Consider the following 25,702-nt stretch of genomic DNA (forward strand, 5'->3'; position numbering starts at 1 on the left):
CACAGGTGGCTGTTGGCTTCCCTGTTGGACAGCACAGACCTAGAGGGAAGGAAGGACGACAGAAAGCGGGCAACAGGAGCCAAGGTCAGGGGTGTGCATGGCAAGGACAAGGCAGGCCCAGGGCTCCTGGCCTCACCCTCTCTCCAGGATCCCGGTGACCAGCCATTCTGGGCCCTTAGGAAAGAAACACAGTTTCAGCAAACACAGCAAGGCAAAGCGGTAGAGAGAGCAACCTATTCCAGATGGAAATGACACCAGGTATTTATTTATCAGCCTCCCTTGATTTGCATGGAAGGCCGACCTGTCCGTCCAAGGACGCACAGGCAGGGTGCCTACAGTCACAGCGATGTGCCCCACTCCAGAGTGTGCTGAGCCGCAGTGGCCACGGCTAGAAGGCTGGAGATTTGGGAAGACTGGGCAGCAAACCACAAAGACAGTCGAACTTGCACTTATCCTTGGCCTGAGCCCGGCTGTCCTGTTTTTTTGTTTTTTTTTTTGCTGATGGGCCCTGCGAGTGCATTTTTCCTGCTTTTGGGTTTTAATGCTGAATGTGTAAAACCCCAGGCAGATTGTGTAATGTCCACAGACCCAGCTGCTCGTCCTGCCCATTAAAGGGGAACTGCAGGCCCTAGGGGGTGGAGGAGGGCACCCCAGGATAAGGGGATCCATCAGAAAGGGTGCTGCCACCGGGCGGGCAAACTCCCTCTTGGTGGAGCAAGTGGGAAGCCGCCTCCCACCCCTCCCCGGGGACCCCCCCACCCCACAGCCTTCTCCCAGCTCCCACTGTTCCTTTTTCCTCACCTGGGGAAGGGCTGGGCCCTCTGTGGGCAACAGCCAAGCCATTTCTCAAGAGCCTTGAAGCCCAAAGCCTCACGAACCTTCCTGGGAGCCCGCAGCTGGGCCTGGCAGCATTTCCAGCCCTTCCAGTAAAGGAATGCAGTTAAAAGCAAAAAGAGAGAGAGAGAAAGGAAAACACCACACTCCAGCATAGCACCTCCCCTCCAAAGCCATGCATTGCCAGGCAAGTGTGCTGTTTGTGATGGACAGGCCGAGTGCACTGTATTTACATTCTTGTGTTCACGATAATGACTTTCAGATTTTTGGAGCTCTCCAGCTGACAACAAACCCCCAAACCCTCCACCTCCCCATAGGCCTCCCTCCTCCGACGGCGGCGACGACGGTGTGAGTCCGGCCTCCTCGCGTCAGCTCTGCCTGATAAATGGAGTGCATTCTATAAAAACCAGGACGCCCTCGGAACTGGAGTGCAGCCAGACCAACGGGGCCCTGTGCTTTATTAATCCCCTGTTCTTCAAAGTGCACAGCCAGGACCTCGGCGGGGGCCCCCGGCGGCCCTGCACTCGGACTCCCGACGCGGATGGCACCGAGAGGCCTCGGTCCCCGCCGCCCCGGCCCCCGCCGCCCGCTATTCATAGTCAGCCCGCCGGCCCCCAGCTGGCCGGGCCCGTGGCGCCCCCGGCCGGCATGCCGGAAACCGTCGCCCTGCACCAGCCCGGGGACGCGGCGCGCCTTGGAACGAAACCCACCCCCGTGCCTCCACCCCGGCTCAAGAAGCAGGCGTCTTTCCTCGAGGCGGAGGGCGGCGCCAAGACCTTGACCGGCGGCCGGCCTCGCCCGGAGCCCGCGGCGGGCCCGGCGGGCGGCGCAGGGGGGGGCTCTGCCCCGGCGGAGACGGAGGCGGAGGCGGTCCTGGCCTCGGGGGATTGCGCAAGGGCCCGGCGCGCCGCCGCCTCGGCCTCGGCATCCCGGGCCCCGTGGCGCGCGGGCCGCCAGCGGCTGAGTGACATGAGCCTTTCCACTTCCTCCTCCGACTCGCTGGACCTGGACCGCAGCATGCCCCTGTTTGGCTACGAGGCGGACACCAACAGCAGCCTGGAGGACTACGACGGCGAGAGCGACCAGGAGACCATGGCCCCCCCAATCAAGTCCAAGAAGAAGCGGAACAGCTCCTTCGTGCTGCCTAAGCTCGTCAAGTCCCAGCTCCGCAAGATGAGCGGCGTCTTCAGCTCGTTCCTGACCCCGGAGAAGCGCATGGTGCGCCGGATCGCCGAGCTGGCCCGTGACAAGCGCACCTACTTCGGCTGCCTGGTGCAGGACTACGTGAGTTTTCTGCAGGAGAACAAGGAGTGCCACGTGTCCAGCACCGACCTCCTGCAGACCATCCGGCAGTTCATGACCCAGGTGAAGAACTACCTGTCCCAGAGCTCCGAGCTGGACCCCCCCATCGAATCGCTGATCCCCGAAGACCAGATAGGTGGGTGCCACCTTGCCTTTAAAATACATGTGTGTGTGTATAGAATTGCTTATACATACCAGTGGAATTATTTAAAAACAGAAATTCACAGCCGTAGAAAGAAACAGGGTTATCAAAGGGGGAAGGGGAGGGAGGGAGAGATGGGGAGTTTGGGATTAACAGATACACCCCACTGTAGGTAAAATAGGTAAGCAACAAGGACCTACTGTAGAGCACAAGGACCTATATACTTAATAGTTTGTAATAACCTATATGAGAGGAGTCTGAAAAAGAATACATATGTGTGTATCTATATATGTGTGTATATATGTGCTCAGTCGCTCAGTTGTGTCCAACTCTGTGCAACCCCACAGACTGTAGCGCACCAGGCTCCTCTGTCCATGGGATTCTCCAGGCAAGAATACCGGAGTGGGTTGCCATTTCCTCCTCCAGGATGTGTTTGTGTACATATATCTGAATCAGTTAATATACACCTGAAACTAATAGGACTTTGTAAATCAACGTTCAATAAACGACAAATATATATATATATATATAGTATATATATATACTGTGGCCTGGCAGGACAGTGTATCCTGTGTTAGTTCTCTTGGGTGACATTTTCTCCAGAGTTCAAAACAGCAACACACTCCACCGCCTGGGCTCATCTGAACTAGAAACACAGCTTCTTGAAGTTGACTTCATGTTATATACCTGGTTTGGGGGCTGAGCATCAGGCTCAGACACGTTTTGGGGAGCGACTAATGGGAGCCGCAGACAGGTCTGTTCAGGGCTGGACCATTCTGGTTGCCTGCCTGATTTTGTGCTCTGTGTGGGCTTTGAGGGTCTCCTGAATGTGTGTCTCAGCAAGCCATGGGGGTTTGTGCTGTATTGGTTGGAAAGTGCCCTTTTTTACCCTCAGGAGGGCAGAGGCCACGGTGTGCAGCTGGGTGAGTTGCCACAGGGAGCAAGCACCAGTGCAGCAGAACGTGACAGCATCAAAGCCCCCAGGGAACCCCTCCCTGTCCCCCTTCTTCCCAAAGGGAAACTGCCCTGCTGGCTTCTAATCACAGAATTCAGTAAGTTTGGGAGTAAGCAAAAACAAAAAAGTCAAATGGACAAGTTTGTTTTGTGTATCTTTAAAAATAAGTATCAAATTTTGGACGTCACATGAAAGGTGTTTTCTCCAAAGTCAAGGGGAAATAACTTTCCTTCTAACTTCATTGGAGAGCTGAATTGCTAATAGTTACTTTGGCCAAGGGAAGATTGAATTTGGCAAGACCTCTCTTTTTCCAGGGCTAGAGTCTTAAGAGATTTTTTTTTTTTTTTTAACTTCAGAAGATTGACTCTGAAGGACAAATTTCAGAGACCTCATTCACTGGGCAGCAGCAATCAAAAAGAGCTACCTGACATTTCTAGGCCGTTCATAAAGCAAAGCTGGAATCGGCTTCTTTCTGATTGGGTCTGTTTGTGGAAAGTAGTAAACAGCGTGTGGTTTGCCGGTGGGGTCTCCCCGCCTCTCTCTCTCTCCCCCTCTCCTTGAAGTGAGTTTCAGCAGCTTTTTTATTTTCTCACAAAGGAATCAAAGCCTTGTTTGTTTTCCTGTGGCTTGCGCCTGGGTGGGTGGGGCGTGGTTAGAGCCCGGCTGCTGGAGAGAAAGCTGGAAGGAATGTGCCCCAGGATGTGCCTTGGGGATGGAAACGCTTGCCTTCGAGACAACGGAAGAGCGGCCCGGGCCCTCTCGGTCCCGCCCCCACCCCCAGAGCCTGCCTCTCAGGGGAGACCGGCTCAGACCCCGCACCGGCGGGAGGGCCAGGCGGGCGCTGATGTCAGCGCTGGGCTATGTGGCCGCAGTGCCAGCCAGCCCACGGAGACGAGGCTCCTCCCTGGGGAGCCAGGCCTTTCCTTCCTTCCCCGCCGATGCTGTGAGCACCGACCGAAGCTGCCGGTCCTTCCGGCGGGTGCGGGGGACGCTCTCCTCCTAGCTTCTCGGAAGGTGCCAGTTCAGATAGGGTATTGCTGTTGGTTGGAGCCCCGGAACTCATCTTCCCCAAAAACAGATTTGAATGTGGCCAGCAGTCTTTGACACAAACGCTTTGCTGCTCTGGAAAGATAGAGCTTTCCATCTAAAAATCTAAGGTCCTGAGGAGGAGGGAAGCTGACATCCAGGCTGCCTGTCCCAGCGATGGCAGTAGGTCTTGGCCTCAGCCCTGTGAAGCAGGCATCCTGTGCCCTGGCAAGGCTGGGTTCTGCCAGCTGGAGCCAGGTGTCCAGGGCTATCCCGGCCTAGCCTGTGAAGCTTCTGAACTTTCTTCTTTGGATTCAGAGCCTGTTTTTTTGAGGGGACTTCCCTGGTGGCCCAGTGGTTGCCTTCCACTGGACCACCGGGGAACGTGGGTTCAACCTTTGGTCGGGGAGCTAAGATCTCATGTGCCTCGTGGCCAGAAACACAAAACATAAAACAGAACCAATATTGCAACAAATTTAATAAAGACTTTTAAAATGGTCCACATTAAAAAATCTTATAAATTAAAAAATTTTTTTTTACTTTGTTTATTTGGCTGTGCTGGGTCTTTGTTGCTGCACAGGTTCTTCTCTAGTTGTGGCAATCACGGGCTGCTCTCTAGTTTCGGTGCACGGCTTCTCATTGTGGCAGCTTCTTTTGTTGCAGAGCACAGGCTCTAGTGTGCTGGCTCAGTAGTTGTAGCACACGGATTTAGTTGTCCAGCAGCACATGAGATCTTCCCGGACCAGGGATCAAACCCGTGTCTCCTGCATTGGCAGGCAGATTCTTAACCACTGAGCCACCAAGGAAGCCCCCCAACCCAATTTATTTTTTTTAAACCCTGTGTTTTGAACCTTACCCCTGTCCCCTGCCAGAGAAGGCAATGGCACCCCACTCCAGTACTCTTGCCTGGAAAATCCCATGGACGGAGGAGCCTGGTGGGCTGCAGTCCATGGGGTTGTGAAGAGTCGGACACGACTGAGCGACTGAGCAGCAGCAGCAGCCTCTCCCTTGCTGGTGCCTATGTTCATATTTTCTCATAAGAAACTTAGGAGATTGGAAAACATTGTTTAATTGTGTTATGCACCTAATAGGAATATGATATTTGTCAATTATATCTCAATGAAAATTAACTTAAACATTTAATTTGTGAATTCAAGGGAATTAGGATAGTAGGCTCACCATTGGTAGAGGAAGCTCAGAGTGCTACTGTCTGCGGACGCGGATGTGGGACACACTGCCACACTTTTTTATTGGTTTGTTTTGTTTAAGCTTTTGCATTAAAGCAGATGCTTCATCTTATCTGTTGCTTCATCAATGAAACCATTATTCTGTTTTGAAAGGTGCAGAGAATGTGCTGGGCTTTTGAAATTAAGAGGAAGGCGAGCCAAAGCAGAAGGTGACCTAAGAAACTCATCACGTGCCCAGTTGTGAGGAAAGATGTGATCCTAATGATTAGAAAACCAATCCCCTTAAATGTGCCAGTTTAGATTCGGACTCTGGCAAGAAAATGGAGTCTAAATGATCTTTTTACATATTCCTAAATGAAGGGCTCACTAGTTTACTAAGACCTTGTTAACACAGTGATTCCTTTGAACTGTGTGATCAACTCACGGGTGGTACCTTTGTGTAGATTTTGTTCTGTTTTGCAAATTCAGGAATGGAGGTCAAGATGTATAAAGTGACTTGTGGAGGGTTATGCTGCTGGTGGGTAGGGGAGATTGGATTCAGCCCTGGTCTCCTCTGGTTTATCTGTTTATTTTCACCAATCTCACTTCCTGGGAGGTTATAATTCACTTTGAATGGATTCACTTTAAATGCCACCCCCAGGATTCCAAACCTCAAATTTCTTCAGAACCGGTGTCAACTGATGCTTGTAAGGCTTTTCAAGAATACCAGTTGGATTTCTCTTCTTCTTCTTCAAAAAATCTAGTTCTGTCCTCCTTTCCCACAGCTTCTGGGGGAGAGAGTGCTGAATGAGGAGGTGGGAATATAAAGCCTAGATCTACAGAATTCCATCCTTAAATTCAGGAAGTTGGAGGAGGTATCTCAGTGCTGTAACCCACGTAGAATTCCATCCCTCATATGTAAAAAAGAACCATATGAACACATGTGCATTTAGTGTTTGGATACAGTGCTAATCTTCTTCACAAAGGAGTTCTTCAGTTGCACAGAGAAAAGCCAGTGAAAAAACTAAATAGCTCTCACCCAACTGCAACTTTGTCCATTTGCTCCTGTCATATAGCCCTGTAGGGCAGCACTTTCCAGGTGAGAATGACACGATAAAAACAGTCTCAAAGCTGTAAAATTGCCAGCCTAAATGGTGGTGCCCTATCATAGAGAATTTGACTTCTGTTTAGACTGCTCTTTAAAGCACTGCCACACAAAACCTTGCCATGTAGAGGTTCTTGAGCAGATGTTGGTTGATTGACATCAGCTTTGCTCTCCTGATGGGAGGATAAGATAAGTTCCCATTTGACCCAGCTCCCTCTTGATTCCAGGGCCACATATCCTGTTTCCCTTTTGACAAGCTCTCTACCCTTCACACTGCAAAAGTGGTACGTGGAGGGACAAGCAACTGCTTTAACAAAAGCATGTATACCATTTGGCATCCTCCTCAAAAGCCCAGGATCGGTAACTTCATGGACACAGTGAAGTGTACTCACTCCTGAGTGCCCCGCCCAGTAAGATATAGACCCTGTGACATCATTTGTTATCCCAACACATGCTCCTTATTGGTGGGTTTTCACATCATACCACTTCCGCCTCAGTCTCTTTCAACCAACGAGAGAATAGTCCCAAAGTGGGTTACAGCACTGAAATACCTCCTCCAACTTCCTTAATTTCAGGATGGAATTCTGTAGATCTAGGCTTTACATTCCCACCTCCTCATTCAGCACTCTCTCCCCCAGAAGCTGTGGGAAAGGAGGACAGGACTAGATTTTTTTGAAGAAGAAGAGAAACCCAGCTGGTGCTCTCAACTGGTATTCTCTTAGTCCCAACTTTCTGGTAGTGAAATCTACACTTTGCAGAACTTGTTGCATTTTTGTGGATACTGTTTTGATTTTCTTAAAGCAAAAGAATTTTTACTTCTGATTTGATATTAATCTTAAGGAAATCCTTCTGTTTTCAAGTCTTGTTTCAAGAAAAACAAAATTTTCCAACTCCCAAAATGTTAGTAATCCTCAACTTTCTACTTCATTCAAATTGCACACAAACACTCAACAAAGATACAGATAAGCCAACTGTATTTATAAAAGTCAGTAATAAAAAACAAGATACGGTTTTGCCTTCTTTAGTGGCTGTCAAAATGTGTATTTTTTCTGAAGAGTATTACCATTATTTGAAGAAAAAGTAGCCTTAAAATTCAATTCCCACATATTTCAAAGAGAACATCAATTTACTTACATGAGTGTTTTATTTTCTTTATAGAGAAATGATACTGAAATGTGGTTAAACACCAGAGAGCATAGTGTGCGTAAGAAAGAAGTCTGAAGTCATTCCTTGGGTTTTAAACAATTAAAACTGCCTTGCTTCATGTCATTTTTTTTTAATGAACATTCAAACCTGGGGATTCCCCAGTGGTACACTCATAAAGAATCTGCCTGCCAATGCAGGAGAGTGGGTTCAATCCCCTGGGTTGGGAAGATCCCCTAGAGGATGAAATGGCAACACACTCCAGTATTCTTGCCTGGGAAATCTCATGGACTGAGGAGCCTGGCTGGCTACATAGAGTCCATGAGGTCTCAAAGAGCTGGATACGACTGAGCATGCACGCATAAGTCTAACTCAAGCTTCAATATCTAGTGTGATTTGCTTTTAATTTTGAATTCAGAGTTTGGTTTAATCCCTTCAGTTATTGTGTTACCTGCTGTGTTTTAGACAGAGTCATTCTGAAAGGAGGCCGAGAGACACAGTGGTGCAGAGTTAAGAGTTAAACCACCTTGATTCTGACCTCTGAGCTAGTCCTTGTGTCCATGTCACCTGGAAGGAGAGGATCTCTTAGTACATTATCAAAAGGTACAGAGCAGGAGAAAGATCGACCTCTTGCAGCCTAGGAAAAGCACGTCTATACTATTTTTGAGAGTTACTTTAAATAGACAGAAGACTGCCCCTCTTTTCCTGACTATAGCTCAGAAGACCCAAGGGAAAACACATAGGAGTTATGTATTCATGTCAGTCAAAGGGTAGTTTAAATACATGTAAAGTACATAAAAGTGTTTGGAATGCTTGGAAAGCACTTAGTACCCCGTCCAGTTCAGCCCTGATTTTTAATCCAGCTGTGCAGCCAGAGGTGACCATGTTAGCACCGAAAGACAGAAGCAGCTCCTTTTGCCCTTCTCGTACAGAGCGAGGGCCACTATGCTATTTTCTGACTTCTTTGAGGTAGGGACAACCAGGTTCCCCACCGTCCAGGGAAGGTCATTTAACTTCTGTGCCTCGGGGAGAGGGCCCCCATTCATTGTGACAGGGCTGAAGTGAGGGCCAGCACAGAGCACAGGCTTCCGTCCTGCCCCTTGTCCCAGGAACTGCGCAAACAGATGTGCCCATTGGTATTCGTGGTGGTGCACGTTTGCACTTCGCAGTTTGAGTTCCCCACAAAAGAGGTCTGCCTCTTGTCATCAAATGTTAACTTCTATTGCTTCTACTTTACTTTCTTGAAAGAATGCTAGAACTTGAATAAGCCAAGAGGCTGTGTGACCTCACTTCATCTTTGATCTTTGTCATGTAGGTTGCAACCTACCCCTTTTGGACATCATGTTGTTTAGACTTTGGGTTCTGTTAGAATTCCTGGCGAATACCGGGAATTATTTTGTTTTAACCAGGTTCAGAGTGCTCCTTCTGTCTTCCCTTCCCTGGGCGAGGAGTAGATGGCAGTTCAGAAGTTGCAGGCAGTGACAGTTAGAGAGGTGAAGTGAAGAGGCCAGAGTCACTTAGAAAGACACAGCTGGGCCAGCTGCCAGGCCACCTCCTCTCACTCTTTCTAAGACACACGCCTTCGCTGAACTTCAGCTTCTGGACTCTCGCTTCCTCTTCAGCAGCAGTGGGGGAGCAGAAAGTGTCCAGACGAGCTGATGAGTGAGCCTGTCCTGTGATGGGTCCCTGTCTCGTGCCTGACTTTCTCTGGAATCCATGCCTCTGATCAGAGGGAAGTGACAGACCTTAGGCTTCTGTCCTCATTCCTAAGACGGGGCAATCATCTCACGGCTCTAGAGGCCGACACGTTTAGCGCTTCTTGTAAATCACTGCATTTACAGGTCTCACTAAGGCAGGGAGCTCTAGGCCGATGCCCCTGACTACGTCTCTGAGTGGATGAACTTTAGAACCAGTTGATAGGATCTCTATAAATATTTTCAGAAACTGTGTTTCCAGTGGGTTATCCAGTTAGCAATCGGTTTCTAACACTCACAGTGTTGTAGTGCAGACAGTTCTCCGGCATCGTTTTGTTTCTTTGTAGATAAACACAGTTGACATAACCAGAGTTTCTTGGGCTTGAGTCCTGGCTCCCCTTGGCAGCTGTGTGGCATCCATGTCTCTGGGTTTCCTCAGCGATAAAATAAAGAAATCACAGTCCTCCCACCAGGGGTTTGGTGGAGGAGCTGAAGAGTCAGTGCATGTAAAGTGCCTAGAATAGCATCATTCTTGGATGTAAAGCAACCAGAGATGGTAGGGGAAAACGGATAGTAGTAATTTATAAGCCATATGACTGATCTGATCTTTTGTTCTGAGCTAGTCCACATTCTGAAAGATTTTCTGTTCCTTTTGTTTCCTAAAATCATTTTTCCCTCTTGCTTCATAAGCACGACCTTCTTTTCCTTTTGGAGAGACTCAGGTACTGGGTCCTTGTCATTTGGACTTTTTTTCTTATTCATTGTATTTATTAAAGATTTGTGAGGATGGGGAGGGGTGATTAGGAGTGAAGACATGAAAAAGAAAGCAGAGAGACCAGTTTTTCTTATTTCTAAATTATAGCCTTTTAAAAATGTTCTAAAAATTTGTTTCTTTGGGGATTTTAAGGCAATGGGTCCTGGATGTCAACCCTCCTAGCAAATTTCCACTGTTGCATTTCCTACTGAGAGTAGAGTTTGTGGCTCAAAGGTCAGTATCAGCACCCCTTCCCTGGGGACAAGGATGAGTTGCTCAAGAGACTCACTCAGCTGGCTGGTGACGAGCTGTCTGCTGTCAGCCCCAGGAACAGCATAGAACCTTTTGGAGATGGTTTGTGTGTACACTCTGGCCCTGAGATGATCAGACTTGCTCGGAATTTAAAAGTTGCCCTTGGGGTTCAAGGTGAAAAGCCCAGGCTGGTCTCTAGGTGTTTTCGGTTGGCTTGATTTATACACATGGCTATTGAGGTTTAACGTGTATCCATGAAGTGTATAAATTTCAAGTGCTTAGCTTGACAATTCTTTATCCATGTATCAACCACAGGCATCTACCATCTCCACCTCCTGAGAGTGTCCCCCGAAGCCCCGTTTATTTCTCAGGACGACTGCCATCCCGACCTGTCATCATAAATTGGTTTTGCCTGTCCTTGAGCTTTGTGTAAGCATCGTGCTAAAGGAGACAACTCTTGTGTGTCTGGCTTTTTTTATACAGATTGTATCTTGGAGACTCAGCCAGTTGTGTCCGGAGCAGCAGCATGCTCTTTTTCATGGAATGAATCTTCCATTGTCTGCATTCCATTTTCTGAATTCCATTGTGTGTATATCTCCTGGCATCTATGCCATTGGGTTGGGCCTTGGGTGCTTTCCAGATTGGGCCTGTTATGAGTAACACTGCTCCCAACATTCATGTGCGTCCTAATTAATGATTGACGTGGCTTTCTCCCCCCTTGGTGACCTCCTTCCAGCAGAGGGAGGGGTCACCAGGAATGTGGCTGCAGAATCTTTAGATAGAGCAGTAAACTGGTGAATGTTTATGAAACACCATGAACTTTAGAACTAAGAAATCATTGACTTTGAAAAGCAGGGTGTTCAGTTTTATGGGCTCAAACAAACCATTAGACATCTCCAAGTCTCTGTTTCCTTATCTATAAAAAGCCCTATATCTGTTTCCTTATTCTATAAAAAGAATATGAATAGTCATATTGTGCAAAAATAATAGCGATACTATAGAATTAGATGAGATAATGAAATAAGGCCTAGCCCAACTGGGCACTCAATGTTAATTCCTATTGTTGACTTTTCATCCTAGTGGCCATTGGAAGTGAAGTCAGAGATGCTATATGACTTTCTAGAAGTTTATTGACACAGCATAACCAATGCAAACTTGGTTTTAATTTGTTTTAAAACAGTAATTTGTTTTAATGCCAGATGTGAAGAAATGTTGTTCTGTTTTTCTTCTTACTGTATAACCTCTTTTGCTTCAACCTTGGTTTCTACAGGTATGTCCTGCTTAGATTTCTCTTTGCCTCTGATCTTCTAATAATAGGTGATCATTTACAGTCTGTGTCATCTGATGTCTCTCGGGAATGCCAAGGGCCAGAGAGATAACTTGGCTATTTCTGTGGGTTCCTGGGCTTCCAAGATGAAATCGTATCCCCAAGTGTCGTATCCTAGGGGTGGTTGCTACCCAGGCAGCTTTGATGAGAACGTGAAACATTTGAGATGGAAAAACTGATGTGGAAGAAGCAGAGAGAGCTTCTCACGGCACAGACCCTCTTCAGACCAGAGCTCCAGCTTCGTGGTCCTGGTTACTGTACCGTCGGCTCCATTGGGCAAACCATTCCAAGAAAGAGGGGGAAATAATGCCTCCCACACCTAAGGGTATTTCCTAATTCTGAACAGAAACGCACTTCAAGAATTTTTAAATTTTCACTTTGAAATCAGCTCAGACATTCAAAAAAGTTGCAAAAAGTCAATGAAGAAATCATGTCTGCCCTTCACCCGGATTCCTGGTGTTAGTGCTTTTCTGTTGACACACACACACGCACTCATGTGCACACACACGCTCACACACACATATACACATGCACACATCCCCTCCTTTTATCTAAATCATGAGAGCTAGTTGCAGGCATTGTATCCCTTTTTCCCTAAATACTTAGTGGGTATTTATCTAAAAATAGGGACATTGTGTTACAAAACTGCAGTAACATTAACTTTCATTAACTTTCACGGAAGAGTCATTCTTTGAAAAAGAGCACACTGTTGCTCCAGACACAGCTGGCCGAGTCTCCAAGATACAGTCTGTGTGAAAGAAGCCAGATTCACTGTTAACAATATTATCTAATCTGCAGACTTTATTCAGATCTCATCTAATGCCGCACTATGTCCTTTATAGTAAATGACAGAAAGACTTTTTTGGTCCAGAATCCAATCCAAGATACCATGTGCATTTAGTTGAATTTTTCCCTCAGGAAATATTTTGAGGGAGCTGGTACCCTTGCTATTAGCAAATCCTTCTTTTAACATAACACATTTGCTTAGCTGTTCACTGACTCTTCAGTGGAAAGACTGGGTCAAAAGCATACCTTCTAGAATATTCACCTGTGCTTATGGGTGAGAAGGTATAAAAGTAGTTAAAACAAATATATTCAGTTGTATTGACTGCATGCAAAAGAGACTGTAAAAATGTTAGGGGAGATTCACTCTTCTTGGCTTTACTGAAGAAAAAAAAGTGTGGTGTGTGAATGCATGTGTGCTGTGCTTAGTCGCTCAGTGTCCAACTCTTTGCAATCCCATGGACTGTAGCCTGCCAGTTCCTCTGTCCATGGGGATTCTCCAGGCAAGAACACTGGAGTGGGTTGCCATTTCCTTCTCCAGGGGATCCTCCCAACCCAGGGATCGAACCCAGGTCTCCCACACCACAGGCAGATTGTTTACTGTCCAAGCCACCAGGGAAGCCTGATGTGGGGCTAAATTTTGGTTGATTGGCTGTGCAGTTGGGACATGTCTGCCCGATAACCAATGCACGGAGTTGCGGGTGTCCATTTCCAGAAAGCAGGCCCTACGTTTCTTCTTTCTTTAGACAATGGTCACAGTAGCTGTGCTTTCTTTGGCAGACGTGGTACTGGAGAAAGCCATGCACAAGTGCATCCTGAAGCCCCTGAAGGGCCACATCGAGGCCATGCTGAAGCACTTCCACGTGGCCGATGGCTCATGGAAACAACTCAAGGAGAACCTGCAGCTCGTGCGGCAGAGGAATCCCCAGGAGCTAGGCGTCTTTGCCCCCACCCCTGACTTTGTGGACGTGGAGAAAATCAAGGTCAAGTTCATGACCATGCAGAAGATGTATTCGCCAGAAAAGAAGGTCATGCTGCTGCTCAGAGTCTGCAAGCTCATCTATACCGTCATGGAGAACAACTCAGGTGAGGCTACCACCCCATCCAGGCTCTTGGCCCTCCGATGGGGCTGGGACGTGTTGGGCTTTCCAGTCCCCAACTGCTCTTCCTTTCAGCTTCTTGACCTCACCAAGGGCCTCATAAAAATGCAGGTGTTACTCTGGTTCTGGCAAATTAGTCCACATGCAACAAACTACAGCACCAAAAATCCAGGACAGGGCAACAAGAGTTTTGTACAATGCCAGTTTATAAAAGCTTTAGTTCAGAAACTTCCCTGGCAATCCAGTGGTTAAGACTGCATTTCCAACACAGAGAGCAAGAGTTAGATACCTGGTCAGGGATCTAAGATCCCACATGCCTTGTGGCCAAAACATCAAAACAAATAGAAGCAGTATTGTGACAAATTCAATAAAGACTTTAAAAATTGGTCCATATACAAAAAAGAAAAAAAAAGAAAAAAAAAAAAAACCTTTAAAGAAGTTATGTTAAGATAAAAAAAAAAAAAAAAAAGATTTAATTCAGGGCAGTGGATACAGACTCAGTCTTGGGGTTTGAGTTGAGACCTGGCTCTGGGAATGGGTTCATTAACTGTGGGGCTTCGGCCTCCGTAATCAACCTTCCAAGCTGCAGTTCTGTTCTTGTCCTGGATATGACCTTAGCCTTCCTCCTAAGGTGGGCATTAGACAGGTCAATGTTTGCACAGCCCCAAGCGTGGTGGAGATAGTTCCAATTATTCCTATTGTTACTGCATTCTGGCCCGTGAGAGCCTGTGTCCATGATAGCATCTGTCAGAAACTTGGAGCATTCAGCTCTCGTTATAGTCATTTATCGGCCATCCCTTCTTTGCCCTGAGCTGATGCAGTGCAATAGGAATTCACACATGTCAGCCCTCAGGTTTCCCCAGGGCTCCTCCATGTAGATGTGAGAGTGACCCTGATTTATGGGTAGTGATGAGTCCTGTGGTACCCCAGGTCTTGGGTGAGCCTTTTTAATTTCCTGGATGGTCACAGTGTTTCCAGGAGCGAAATTGCTTCCTGGAGAGACAGCAGAGAGAAAACACAGGCTCTGTTTCTCACGGCTGGAGGAGGTCACCATGCGCATGCACTTTGCAGATTGTTGAGCAGAAACGTTAACATGTGAACGCCCGGGTGGTGATGCTGGCGGATGAACACCGCCTCTGAAACATACTTCACATGCAAGAAATGTGTTTTCTTTTATTTTTTGGCTGAGCCAAGCAGCATGTGGGTCTTAGTTCCCCAACCAGGAATTGAACTTGCGCCCTCTGCCTTGGAAATGTAGAGTCTTAACCCCTGGATATCCAGGGAAGTCCCAAAAAGTGTATTTTCTGTAGTCTGTCAAATTATTTATAAGAAGTCCCCCACATTATATCTGCACAGGATTCTGTTCTCAGGCAGTTTCTCAACCTTAGCACTAATAGCATTACAGCTGGCTAGTCCTTTGCTGTGGAAACATCCCACTTCCTCTAGGAAGTTTATTGGCATCCGGATGCATGCTATTTGCACGCCCACCCTCCAGTCATGAGCTTGAAAGATGTCTCCAGACAGTGCCAGACTTCCCTAGGAGGCAGAGTCACCGCTAGTTGAGAATCTCTGTCATAATAAAACAGTACAGACTGACCATTTTTTTGGTCAGATATTAATTAGATGTATTTATTCAGTGTACAGCGATTGAGCACATTTAAGTCACACTGAAGATGGAGAAGGACAAGTTGTTCCTTGCTCCAGTTGGTTTTGGTCACTATGTTTTGGTTAATTTGCACAGAAAGCAATAGGAAGGAAGACACAAAGGAGAAACATCATAAGTAGACACTTTTACGCAAATGTTTTATTCTGTCACTTGCTGAAAAGTTAAACCCTTTAAAAATAAAAAGACTGTTTTATTGCACGTGTGTGCATGCTCAGTCATGTCCGACTCTTTGCGATCCTATGGACTGTAGTCCAGTAGGCTCCTCTGTCCATGGGATTCCCCTGGCAAGAATGCTGGAGTGGGTTGCCCACTCCAGTAGATCCAGGGGATCTTCCCGACCCAGGGATCAAGCCTGCGTCTACCTGCCTTTCCTGCACTGAGGCGGGTTCTTTACCGCTGAGCCACCAGGGAAGCCCCATTTTATTGCTTGCATTGAGGCATCTCATGGAAGTGGGAAAACAATCTCCCCTGTGTTCGCTGACTCGGACATTCATCCTGAAATTGTGAGTTAGGGTCGGCCTCTGATGAGGGCAGTGGGGAGGAGCCCTCCCACCGTAGAATTCCAGAAACACCCACCTCACTTCCCCTGCATGGCTGTTTGCTAATAAAAGCAGCAAGTAGGACATGAAAGGGAGAAATGTGGCTAAAAATACCCTGTCTGTCCCCCCCTTTCTTCCTACTCCAGGGAGGATGTACGGAGCAGATGACTTTTTGCCAGTCCTGACCTATGTCATAGCACAATGTGACATGCTGGAGCTAGACACGGAGGTCGAATACATGATGGAGCTTCTGGATCCGTCCCTGCTACATGGAGAAGGTAGCAGGCTTTTGGAGAAGTGGGAGGAACTGGGTGCTTTCCTTCAGTTTTCTTTTCTTTTCTTTGTAAATTGAAGCAGAGTTCGCGGAACATGAGATAACCATTTGAAAATGAGCAATGCAAATGCCCTGGCAGTCCAGTGGTTAAGAAAATGAGCAATGCAATAGCCCTTAGTACATTTGTGGTTAAACTAAAATTAACTATTGTAAAGTGACAATTTTGTAGCGTTTAGTCCAGTTGCAATTTGGGGCAATCCTCCAACTCTTTTCAGCTCCAAAACATTTTCATCCCTCCAAATAAAACCTCAGATCCACCTGGCACTTACATGGGTGCTTCTTGACATATTCAGGGTTAATGGCTGTTTTAGTTTTGCTCATGTATGAGAAGGTACTGACTTTTTTCCAGATTACAGAGGTCATAGTGTTGGTCGCAGAAAATTTGGAGAAGTCGGAAAAACACACAAAACAACGCAACCCTGCCATAATTATACTTCACCGAGATTGCTTAGTTGCAGTAAAAAAATATATATATATACCATTCAGTAGAATCAGGGCCATTTTTTAAAAGAAATGGTTTCTTTGATTTCACAGGGAAGCTGTAAAGTTTTGCTGCAGAATATTTCCACTGCCAGAACAACTGCCCACTGTGTGTCTGTGAATCGGACAAAGGCCTATCTTTTGTTTTCATCTTTATTTTTTAAATTTGATTTTCAAGATGATAATAGCATCAGTGATTTCCTTTTCTTAAAAAAAAAAAAAAAAAGATAGCACCTGCTTATCGTTAACATAAAACCACAGTGGAGTAAAAAAATCCAGGCGATTTGCTTTCAACTTACTTTGTCAGTTCAGTCATCCTCCTCCTGTCTGCCTCATTGCAACACGTCTTCACAGGAATCCCTCTCCTTACACAAGGGTTAGGTATTTTATCATGGAAATAATTAGGGTGTTTGTCACCGTGGTGCACAGGCCTGAAATAACAAGGACTCTTGTATGAGCTTGTCTTAAAGGGGATCAGATCGGAGCTTGTTCAGCCTGTGTATCCTGACAGTTCATTTCATGTGTCTCAGCCCAGATGGACTCTGAGTGATGAATTGGCACCTAACATTTTTTCCTCTAGTGAGTTTTAGTCTGGGCTTGAGTAAAAAGGTCCATCCACATGCCGATGGGATTCCCCAGGGAATGTATCATCCCGGGATTTTCCCTGGAGGAGACAGCAGTGCAGTCACCCCCCAAACGTGTGCATTAATTCCCTTGGTCCCCAGGACCTGGCTCTGGGTCAGAGGGTCTGACCTCCAGGGAGCCCTGTGGTCCCCCTCTAGCCCCGCAGGGACCCGCTGACTCAGGACCAGTGATGAGTATCTTCACCCATCCCTTTACCTCTTCCCGGTTTATCTCCCCTCATTAATATAAACTGATGCTGAGGCCGGACCCTCTAGGATAAACTGCCCAGACCCTGCCGGGAGCCTTCCTCCCCGGCTCTGCCCTGGGGTTCCCAGGAGGGAGGGAGCACGTGGCTTTGTCCAGGGACCAGGAGGAGACATACATTCATCTCCGTGCCCTTCTTTTCTTTCTTCCACGGCATTATTATTATAATTGAATATGCATCGAGGATTTTTTTGAGCCTCAGTCATGTTTAATTCTAGTGATAAGTGTGCTGAACTCTTGGGGCTTCGGGGAAAGGGCATGCCAGCCTCCCTCAGAAAATTACCATTCTGTTGCTGTCAGTGTGCACTTGGGACAAACACGTGCTTACATCCTGTGACCTGAGGATGGAGACAGCCACTTCCTGTCACCTTTCCCAGCATTTCTCCAGAGTGAGGCACTGCCCAGGGTACTGTGTCATTGACAGGTGGGCGGGTCCTCACCTCCGGGAATCACAGAGAAAGACAAGGACACAGCTAAAAAACACACAGAGCAGTCAGTCAAGTCACGGTTTCACTGGAGCCTGCCTTCACTCAGCCATGTCCTGGCTTCTTGGGCTCCTGGCTGGGAGGACCAGGCGGCCCTGTCAGGCTGGCAGACCAGGAGGAGACACATGGCTGGTCCTGCCCTGCATCCTGCCCCACTGCCCAAAGCACAGCCCACACCAGTTTTCTGCCATTTAAGCAGGTAATTTCATTTACGCAAAAGACATCATAGAATCCCTTTGACGTGCACAGCCCTAGTGGCAGGGTTAGTTTTGCTGAAATTTAAACCTTAACTTTAATTGCATCCACATGTTTCCAAGTGTGGTCAGTTTTGTGCTTCCAGCATTTGGAGTTTTCTCCTTAGTGGCCTGAACTTTGAGCCATGGAGTGAAAAATTTGACATTCAAAGGAAACCAACCCCTCCCCAACTCAACAGTCATGGTCCCTCCAAGTCCAAGCTCCAATTCTGACACCTCCACAAGCCTCTCTTGAGTCCTTAGGTCCACATTGGTTTTTTCTGAAATCCTCTGTGTCACATTTAAATTCCATACTACTGAGTTTCTCACTCAATCATGTGATTTGTTCATGGATAAAATATTTAGTAAAACTCAGCCACTCGAAACTCTCTACTGTGTACCGTGGGGGCTGCCTTAGAAAGCTTATAGCTGAGTGGTAAATCTGCTAAATTAAGATGACTTTGAACAAAAAGGCTGACCTACAATGGATACACAGAAGGTGTGCTGCTCAGAGTGGGCGAGAGGATGCTACAGTAAGTGATAACCTCCAGGGACGTCCCTGGTGGTCCAGTGGTTAGGACTTCAGCTTCCAATGCAGGGGATGCAAGTTCAATCCCTGGTCGGGGAGCTAAGCTCCTACACGCCTCCCTGCCAAAAAACCAAATCATAAAATAGAAACAGTATTGTAACAAACTCAGAAAAGACTTTTAAAATGGTCCACATCAAAAAACCTTAAAAAAAAAAAAAAGACCCCCAAATCTCTGCCGGTGACCTGAAAACCACAAAACTGTTTCTCAGATTCCACGTCCAGTATGACTTAGGGTGGCGTTCATCTGGTTTCCTAGATGGTGGACCACCTCCCATCTTGAGTGTTGACCAGAGAGAAAGTTCTTGTGTTAACTTAGGGTCTTGTGTTAACACTCAGTACTTTGGCGGTGGAAGTGACACTTGGCAGACAAAGCTCATTTAACCGCAGCTAACTTCTGGTCCCTGCATGAATAACAGGCCAATATCCGTTTTCTTTTAATGTATTTATGGAGCAGGGACTCAGATTCTAATTTTTACAAACCCAGCCGGGCTCTGTACCTGGCTCAAGGTGGAGATTCAACAGGTATTTGGACCAAGAATGTCTCTCAGTCCACAACATGCAGTGTCCAGTTGCGGAAAGAAAAGTGCAGTCGCTCAGTCGTGTCCGACTCTGCAACCCCATGGACTGTAGCTTACCAGGCTCCCGTTGTGGAGTTTGTAATAAACATCTAGTGCGCCCTCTAGTGTTTCTCCAGCGAAGAGCTTTACAAGTTCCAGAAAGGCACCTCCATCGTATTGGGTTAGCCAAAACGTTCTTTCCGGTTTTCCTGTAATATCTTATAGGAAAACCAGAATGAACTTATTGGACAACCCTATAGTTTAGGACCAACCTGTGAACACATTTACATGCCTTTCAGAGTATTGTAAGTGTTTTTAACACTCCCTCAGACATAAGAGGACTTCCCTGGTGGCTCAGCCGGTAAAGTATCTGCCAGCAATGTAGGAGACCCCGGGTTCAATTACTGGGTCGGGAAGATCCCCTGGAGAAGGGAAAGTCTACTCACTCCAGTATTCTTGCCTGGAGAATCCTCGTGGACAGAGGAGCCTGGTGGGCTACAGTCCATGGGGTCGCAAACAGTTATACACAACTGAGCACCTCAGCACAGCACAAACATAGGAAATCATTCCCAAATGCTCCGGCAAAAGGGGCGTCACTTCCTTTTCCTTGTAAATTAACCTTTTCTTAAATGTCCTGTTCTGTGAGTCCCTATGTAAGGGTAGGAAAGGGAAGCATGAGGGAGAGGTTCTTTTGAAAAACCCATATTATTGTAAGCACACTTGTATGTTCTGTATTTCTTTCAAAGTGTATAGTTCACTTAAAATTTAGAACATATGAATTCTTAAATGAGAAGCTTCAAAGCAGGTGTTGCTAGGAGGTGTGTGGACTCGTGTTCCTACCGGAAGGTGTTCTGACCTCAGCAGTGGACCCCACCGCCCTCATAAGCCACCACCCCCTCCCCCTCAATAGGTCAGGCTCCAGAGCTCTAACCTTTTCTGGAAAAGCATTTTCACAGTTGCACTTCGGTTGATTCTGTGAGTCTCAGCTTTGGAATGGAAATTCCATCAATGAAAGCATGGCCTGGTCCTCAGTCCCCAGGCAGTGGCTCAGGTCTGGGTTAGCTGCACATCCGTGGGGAGGAATGCAGGAATGGATGGAAGAGGATTCTTTTGCTCAAAAAGAAAAATAAATAAAAAATGCATGTGGAAGAGAAGGGGCAAGGTGGAGCCTGACCTCCAACTCTGTGGTCACCCTCCTGTGGTCCCCAGAGGTGAACCCCTGGAGAACTCACTCTGTCTACCCTTTCCAGGAGGCTATTACCTGACGAGCGCCTACGGGGCCCTCTCCCTGATAAAGAACTTCCAGGAAGAGCAGGCGGCGCGGCTACTCAGCTCTGAGGCCAGGGACACCCTGAGGCAGTGGCACAAGCGCAGGACCACCACCCGGACCGTCCCCTCGGTGGATGACTTTCAGGTGCGTGGCCAGCAGCCTGGGTGGGCCCAGCTGCTTCCTCACGGCCCATGCGGCTCAGGGACGCCCCCCACTCCCCCTCCCGCCCCACTTTGTCCGATCATCCAGTGGAAAAGGGATATTTTAAACCACCTTCTGACCTTGTTGTTTCACTTCTCTCTTTTCCTTAAAAGAGAGAGAGGAAGAGAGAGAGAGAGAGTGTGTGTGTATGTGTGTGTGTGTGTGTGTATTTGGCCCAAGTTTTGCTGCCCTTAAGGAAATAGTCAGATGAGGGCAGGATTTCCTCCTGAAGGTTCAGCGTGGATACTGAGCACCTGGGCACTCAGGAAGCCTACAGGAAGGATGCTTTTGGCACAGGTGGCAAACAGGTGACCTGCCATATGGAAACAGCCCTGTGAGGCCCTGCACTTGACCTGGCCTCTCTGAGAAGACGGAGGGGTGCAGTGACCCCATTCCTTTTTTCCTTTCCCTGTCCCCTACCCCCAAAACAGAAGACCCTAGGGTCTCACCGGCAGTGTCAGCTCTGGCAGCCTGGTAGGGCCAGAGCTGAAGCATGAGCATCTGAGCCCAGTCTTCTGAATTCCTCATCCAGAATTTTCTCTGTGCATGGACAGGTGCTTGGAAAGGTGGGGTTCCTATGGTGCATGCTTCCTGGAGAGGAGAGGCTGGTTGAGGCTGTAGAAATCTTGACCCAACACAGGATCACTTCATGGGCTTACAGTCTATGAAATGATGAGTGAGTCTGCATAGGTCTTCGAATACAATTTCAAAAGCTTCCAGCAGAACTGTGAACCCGGACTGAGTCCATGTGGTAAATTCCCAAGCAGGCCAGATTTGTCTCTGTGTCCCAATTCACTTTCCTTGCCCTTTTTGCCTTTTTAATGCTCTGAAAACACTCAAAAGGTACATTTGGTTTAAAGGAGCCTGTTGTGGAAAGGCAGGGTCAGCAAGGTGTTCTTGAGGATAGCCGTGCTCCCAGAAACTTCCTTCCCAAGCACATAAATCTAAAGGGCAAGAAGGCATCCTGTGCACCTCCCACCCCTGGGATGGTTGAAGAACATCCAGGTGTTAAGGGATTTAGCATTCACGGGCCCTTGGGATGCAGTGATTGTCAGCCATCTAGGCAGTGGTTCCTGAGGCTGCCCAGCCTCTAAGGAGAATCATGGAAAGAGGGCAGGAGAAAAGGAAAATGCATGTCCTTCCAATTCCCACCTTCCCCCAGTCCCCTGTCTCTATCTGGAGCTTCTCGACCAGAGATGCCCCCCGGAGTCCACGGAGCCCTTGTCTCACGCACACCCCTCCCCACTGGCCTCACTCACCTTGCAGACGGACATCTTCTTAGAACAGGCCCAAGACGGGGATTGTCGGCACTCAGCTTGGCTGTAGGAGCAAAGCCAGGAAGTGAGGCTGCACTCGGAACAGCTAAGTCAGGCTCACAGACGCGTCTGCTCACGCTGGAGTGGCAGCACCTCACCTCATGGGCAAGAGGCTAGAACGCTGGCCCTGCCACTCGCCTGCTGTATGGCCTTGGGCAAGTTACCTAGCCTCTCTGTACTTCAGTTTCTTCCCTGGTCAAATGGGGATAGTGTAGGCCTCCTCCACAAAGTCCTCTCCAGGAGTCAGTGAGTGAATGCACACCAGGCGTGTGGACCACGTGTGCTGGGGGTGGGGCGCGGGAGGAGAGAGGAGGGGTAAGTAAAACAGGGCAGGTGTGTACTCAGAGGTGCCCTGAAACGTTCTGGTTCAGAGCCTCGACTTTATCATTCATGTGCAGAGTGCACTGTCCTTCCCTAGAGAGCTCTTTTTTCCATCAGCCCAGGAAACCCTCAGGAGAACCTCATGGGACCCAGGCAGAGGGCTTCACTCCCCTTCATGCCTGAGTAGGGCGGCCATGTTTTGAAAAGGAAGATGTATTTATTTTCTTTCTGAAAATCCGATATAACAGGGCCTCCCCTATAACCCCCACTCCTGAAGAAGTGGAACTGAAGAATAATTCGGGGCCACAGACTCTGGGAGAACTGGGCAGGAGGCTGGGACACCCTGCCCCTGGTCAGGACCCCAGTCTGTCCTGTGATGCCGCTCGCCTGGCACTGCTTATGACACGGGGCCTGCCAACACTCCCCACCCCCCCGACACCTCCCATTTCCACATGGCAGCACCCTGCACCCAGTCAGCGCATCTCCCAAGTCTTTCCACAGAATCCATGTGTCCCCCGCCCACCACCACCACCAACTTTTCCACAGGGCGTTCAGAGCCGCCTGGAGCCTTGCATTGGCTTCAGTGGTGTGAAATTGCCCTTAGGGGAGGGGAAGGATGGTCAGCTGTCTGCAGTAACACCAGAGCCCCTGCTTAGGCTTTGTGAAAGGCAGTCCAAACCAACAGGGCCTGTGTCCTCACGTTATGTGTCTCGCCCTGCTATTCTGGTTCAGGTTCTTCTGCCCTTTGGTTTAATTTTCAAACTGGGAATAAACCCGGCATCAGTTCTAGTTGACACTCTTTTTTTGGCTTGTGCACAACAGAAATTTATTTCTCACAATTTTGGAGGCTAGAGGGACAAGATCGGGGTAGCAGTAAGTTGACACTGTTTACCAGGAATTTCTCAGCCCAGCTTTATAAAAGGGACTGAAAGAGCAGGTCTGAACAGACTTCCTGCTTCTGACATTTGAGATGAATTACAGGACTTCCCTGGTGGCTCGTTGGTAAAGAATCCGCCTGCCAATGCAGGAAACGCGGGTACGATCCCTGGGTTGGAAAAATCCCCTGGATCTGGCAACCCACTCCAGTATTCTGGCCTGGAGAATCCCATGGACAGAGGAGCCTGGCGGGCTACAGTCCGTGGGGTTGCAAAGAGTCGGACACGACTGAGCGACTAAACGACAACAACAGTACAGCAACCCAGACCACACAGCGTGCTCGCCACTGTCCCGCCTGGGATCAGCCCCCTTCCCTACCTGGGGCCTCGTGTTCTGACACCGGATGTCCCGGTGAGGCTCACCTGCCAGCCTCTCCTTGGCATCCCATGGGTTCACCTGTGCCGTCTCTCTTCCTCTTCTGACTCTGTACCCCCGAATCTCTTTCCCATCCCCCCTGCAGAATTACCTCCGGGTTGCATTCCAGGAGGTCAACAGTGGCTGCACTGGAAAGACCCTCCTCGTAAGGCCGTACGTCACCACTGAAGATGTGTGTCAGCTTTGTGCAGAGAAGTTCAAGGTGGCCGAGCCCCAGGAGTACAGCCTCTTCCTCTTTGTGGACGAAACGTGGCAGCAACTCGCAGAGGACACATACCCACAGAAGATCAAGGCCGAGCTGCACAGCCGGCCACAGCCCCACGTCTTCCACTTCGTCTACAAGCGCATCAAGAAGGATCCTTATGGCATCATCTTCCAGAACGGGGAGGAAGACCTCAGCACCTCCTAGGGGACTCACAAGGCTTCCCAGTGGTGCATCCAAAGAGGAAGACTTAGGAACCTGGCCTCTGGCGTCCACGGGCTTGTGCAGTCACCTCCTTGAGGACCCGTGACCGAGCCATCCACAGGCCCAATTGGCCAAGGGCATCTTTAACCACGACTCCCCAGCGAGCTCGCTGAGGTTCAGCAAAGAGGAGGACCTGTCCTTCAGAGGTGGAGAGTTGCATCCAGTGGTTCAAGTGTCCCTGGATAGCTTGCTGCCTACCCCTCAGCCAGGTTTCAGGTTGGCTCACGTGTGTGTATATGTACTGAATAAACATTTAAGAACCAGCTCCTCTCGAGTTCAGCAGCAGGCGTTTGACAAGACTGTCCGATGCAGTGCATCAAGGACCTCTCAGTTCTGTGGATGCCTTCATCCACCCTTCCTTCCTTTTTTTTTTTTTTTACGAAGAGCCTTTGTGTTTTTATATATTTCATAGAAGATTTTATAGCAGTTGCAGGTAAACTGTCAGGATTGGTTTTTAAAATATTTTTGTAACTTTTAAGATATTCTATAATTATGCATGTGATTTTAACATTGATGCAAAAAAAGAAATCTCTTGCTGGATTTGAGAGTATTGCATTTTAAAAGTCTCTCTCCCGTAACTGGATGTTTCGGCCACTCTGTGGGGAGAGACGGCTGGGTTTCTTACAGCGGTGTATTTCTGACACTGGCCACAGGATGCCTTTGGGGATCTGATGTACTGTTTTTACCTTGTTCACGCTCAGTGCTATCGTGTTGTTTTGTGTTTTCACCAAGTGATGCTGACGATCAGGAGAGAAATGAATGTAGAGAGAGACTGAGAGGGAAATACAGACTCTTAACAGAAGACTAAGGAGTGGAGCCTGCTGGTTCAGGCTCCGTACAGGAAGTGGGAAAAGGAGGTAGAAGGAACCACCTATGCCGAAAATACTGTAAATATGCAGTGAGGTTTGCAAAATCTGTCCCATGTTATTTGCTTTTGGAAGCAATTTTGAAAACCCCACGAGGAAAAAAAAAAATTAGAGCAACAGTTTCCCCCCCCACCCCCTTTTTCCACATAAATCAAAACTAACAGCATCAAATTCTATGGGGCAGAAACCACATAATGTGAGTTTCATTGAGTTAAATAAATACCTTTTGGAAAGGAGTTTGCCGATGCACCAAAAAAGCCTGTCTGTGTTCTAGGAATGTGTGGTGAAGTTCAATTTCTGTTTTATGAAACCTGTTTGGGTGGGGGTCTGGGGGTTGCACAGAGAATGAGTTCTTGTATTCGTGTCACACAGGTAGTTATGGAAATATGTTATTGTACTGTGTAAAGATGCCCAGTCATCTGATTTGTTTGGCTTTCTACTTTGTACCTTTTCAAGCTTTTGCTATACATCTGGAACCCTCAACACATACTGTGTTGTACTTCCTTTTGTAAATGATTTTTAATGGAGTTTTGCACATAACTCTTTGTAATACTGTACGATAATTCATGTGTGAAAATAATTCTTGCAATATCCTCA

At 47.9% G+C, this 25,702-nt stretch overlaps 1 protein-coding gene across 20 annotated transcripts in view; it reads left to right on the plus strand.

Moving 5' to 3' along the window:
• Positions 1–25,702, plus strand: part of RIN2 (Ras and Rab interactor 2) — a 208,264-nt gene extending 182,562 nt beyond the window's left edge. For all 20 annotated transcript variants that reach the window (XM_070802118.1, XM_070802117.1, XM_070802114.1 and 17 more), the window contains 5 exons: positions 1,097–2,272; positions 13,264–13,569; positions 15,935–16,066; positions 20,605–20,768; positions 23,859–25,702. In XM_070802118.1, the coding sequence (XP_070658219.1) occupies positions 1,097–2,272; positions 13,264–13,569; positions 15,935–16,066; positions 20,605–20,768; positions 23,859–24,182 (2,102 nt within the window). In that variant the 3' untranslated portion in view covers positions 24,183–25,702. The remainder of the gene's footprint in view (positions 1–1,096; positions 2,273–13,263; positions 13,570–15,934; positions 16,067–20,604; positions 20,769–23,858) is intronic.

This window comes from Bos indicus, chromosome 13, assembly GCF_029378745.1.
Source record: "Bos indicus isolate NIAB-ARS_2022 breed Sahiwal x Tharparkar chromosome 13, NIAB-ARS_B.indTharparkar_mat_pri_1.0, whole genome shotgun sequence".
In the NCBI taxonomy this organism is placed as follows: Eukaryota; Metazoa; Chordata; class Mammalia; order Artiodactyla; family Bovidae; genus Bos; species Bos indicus.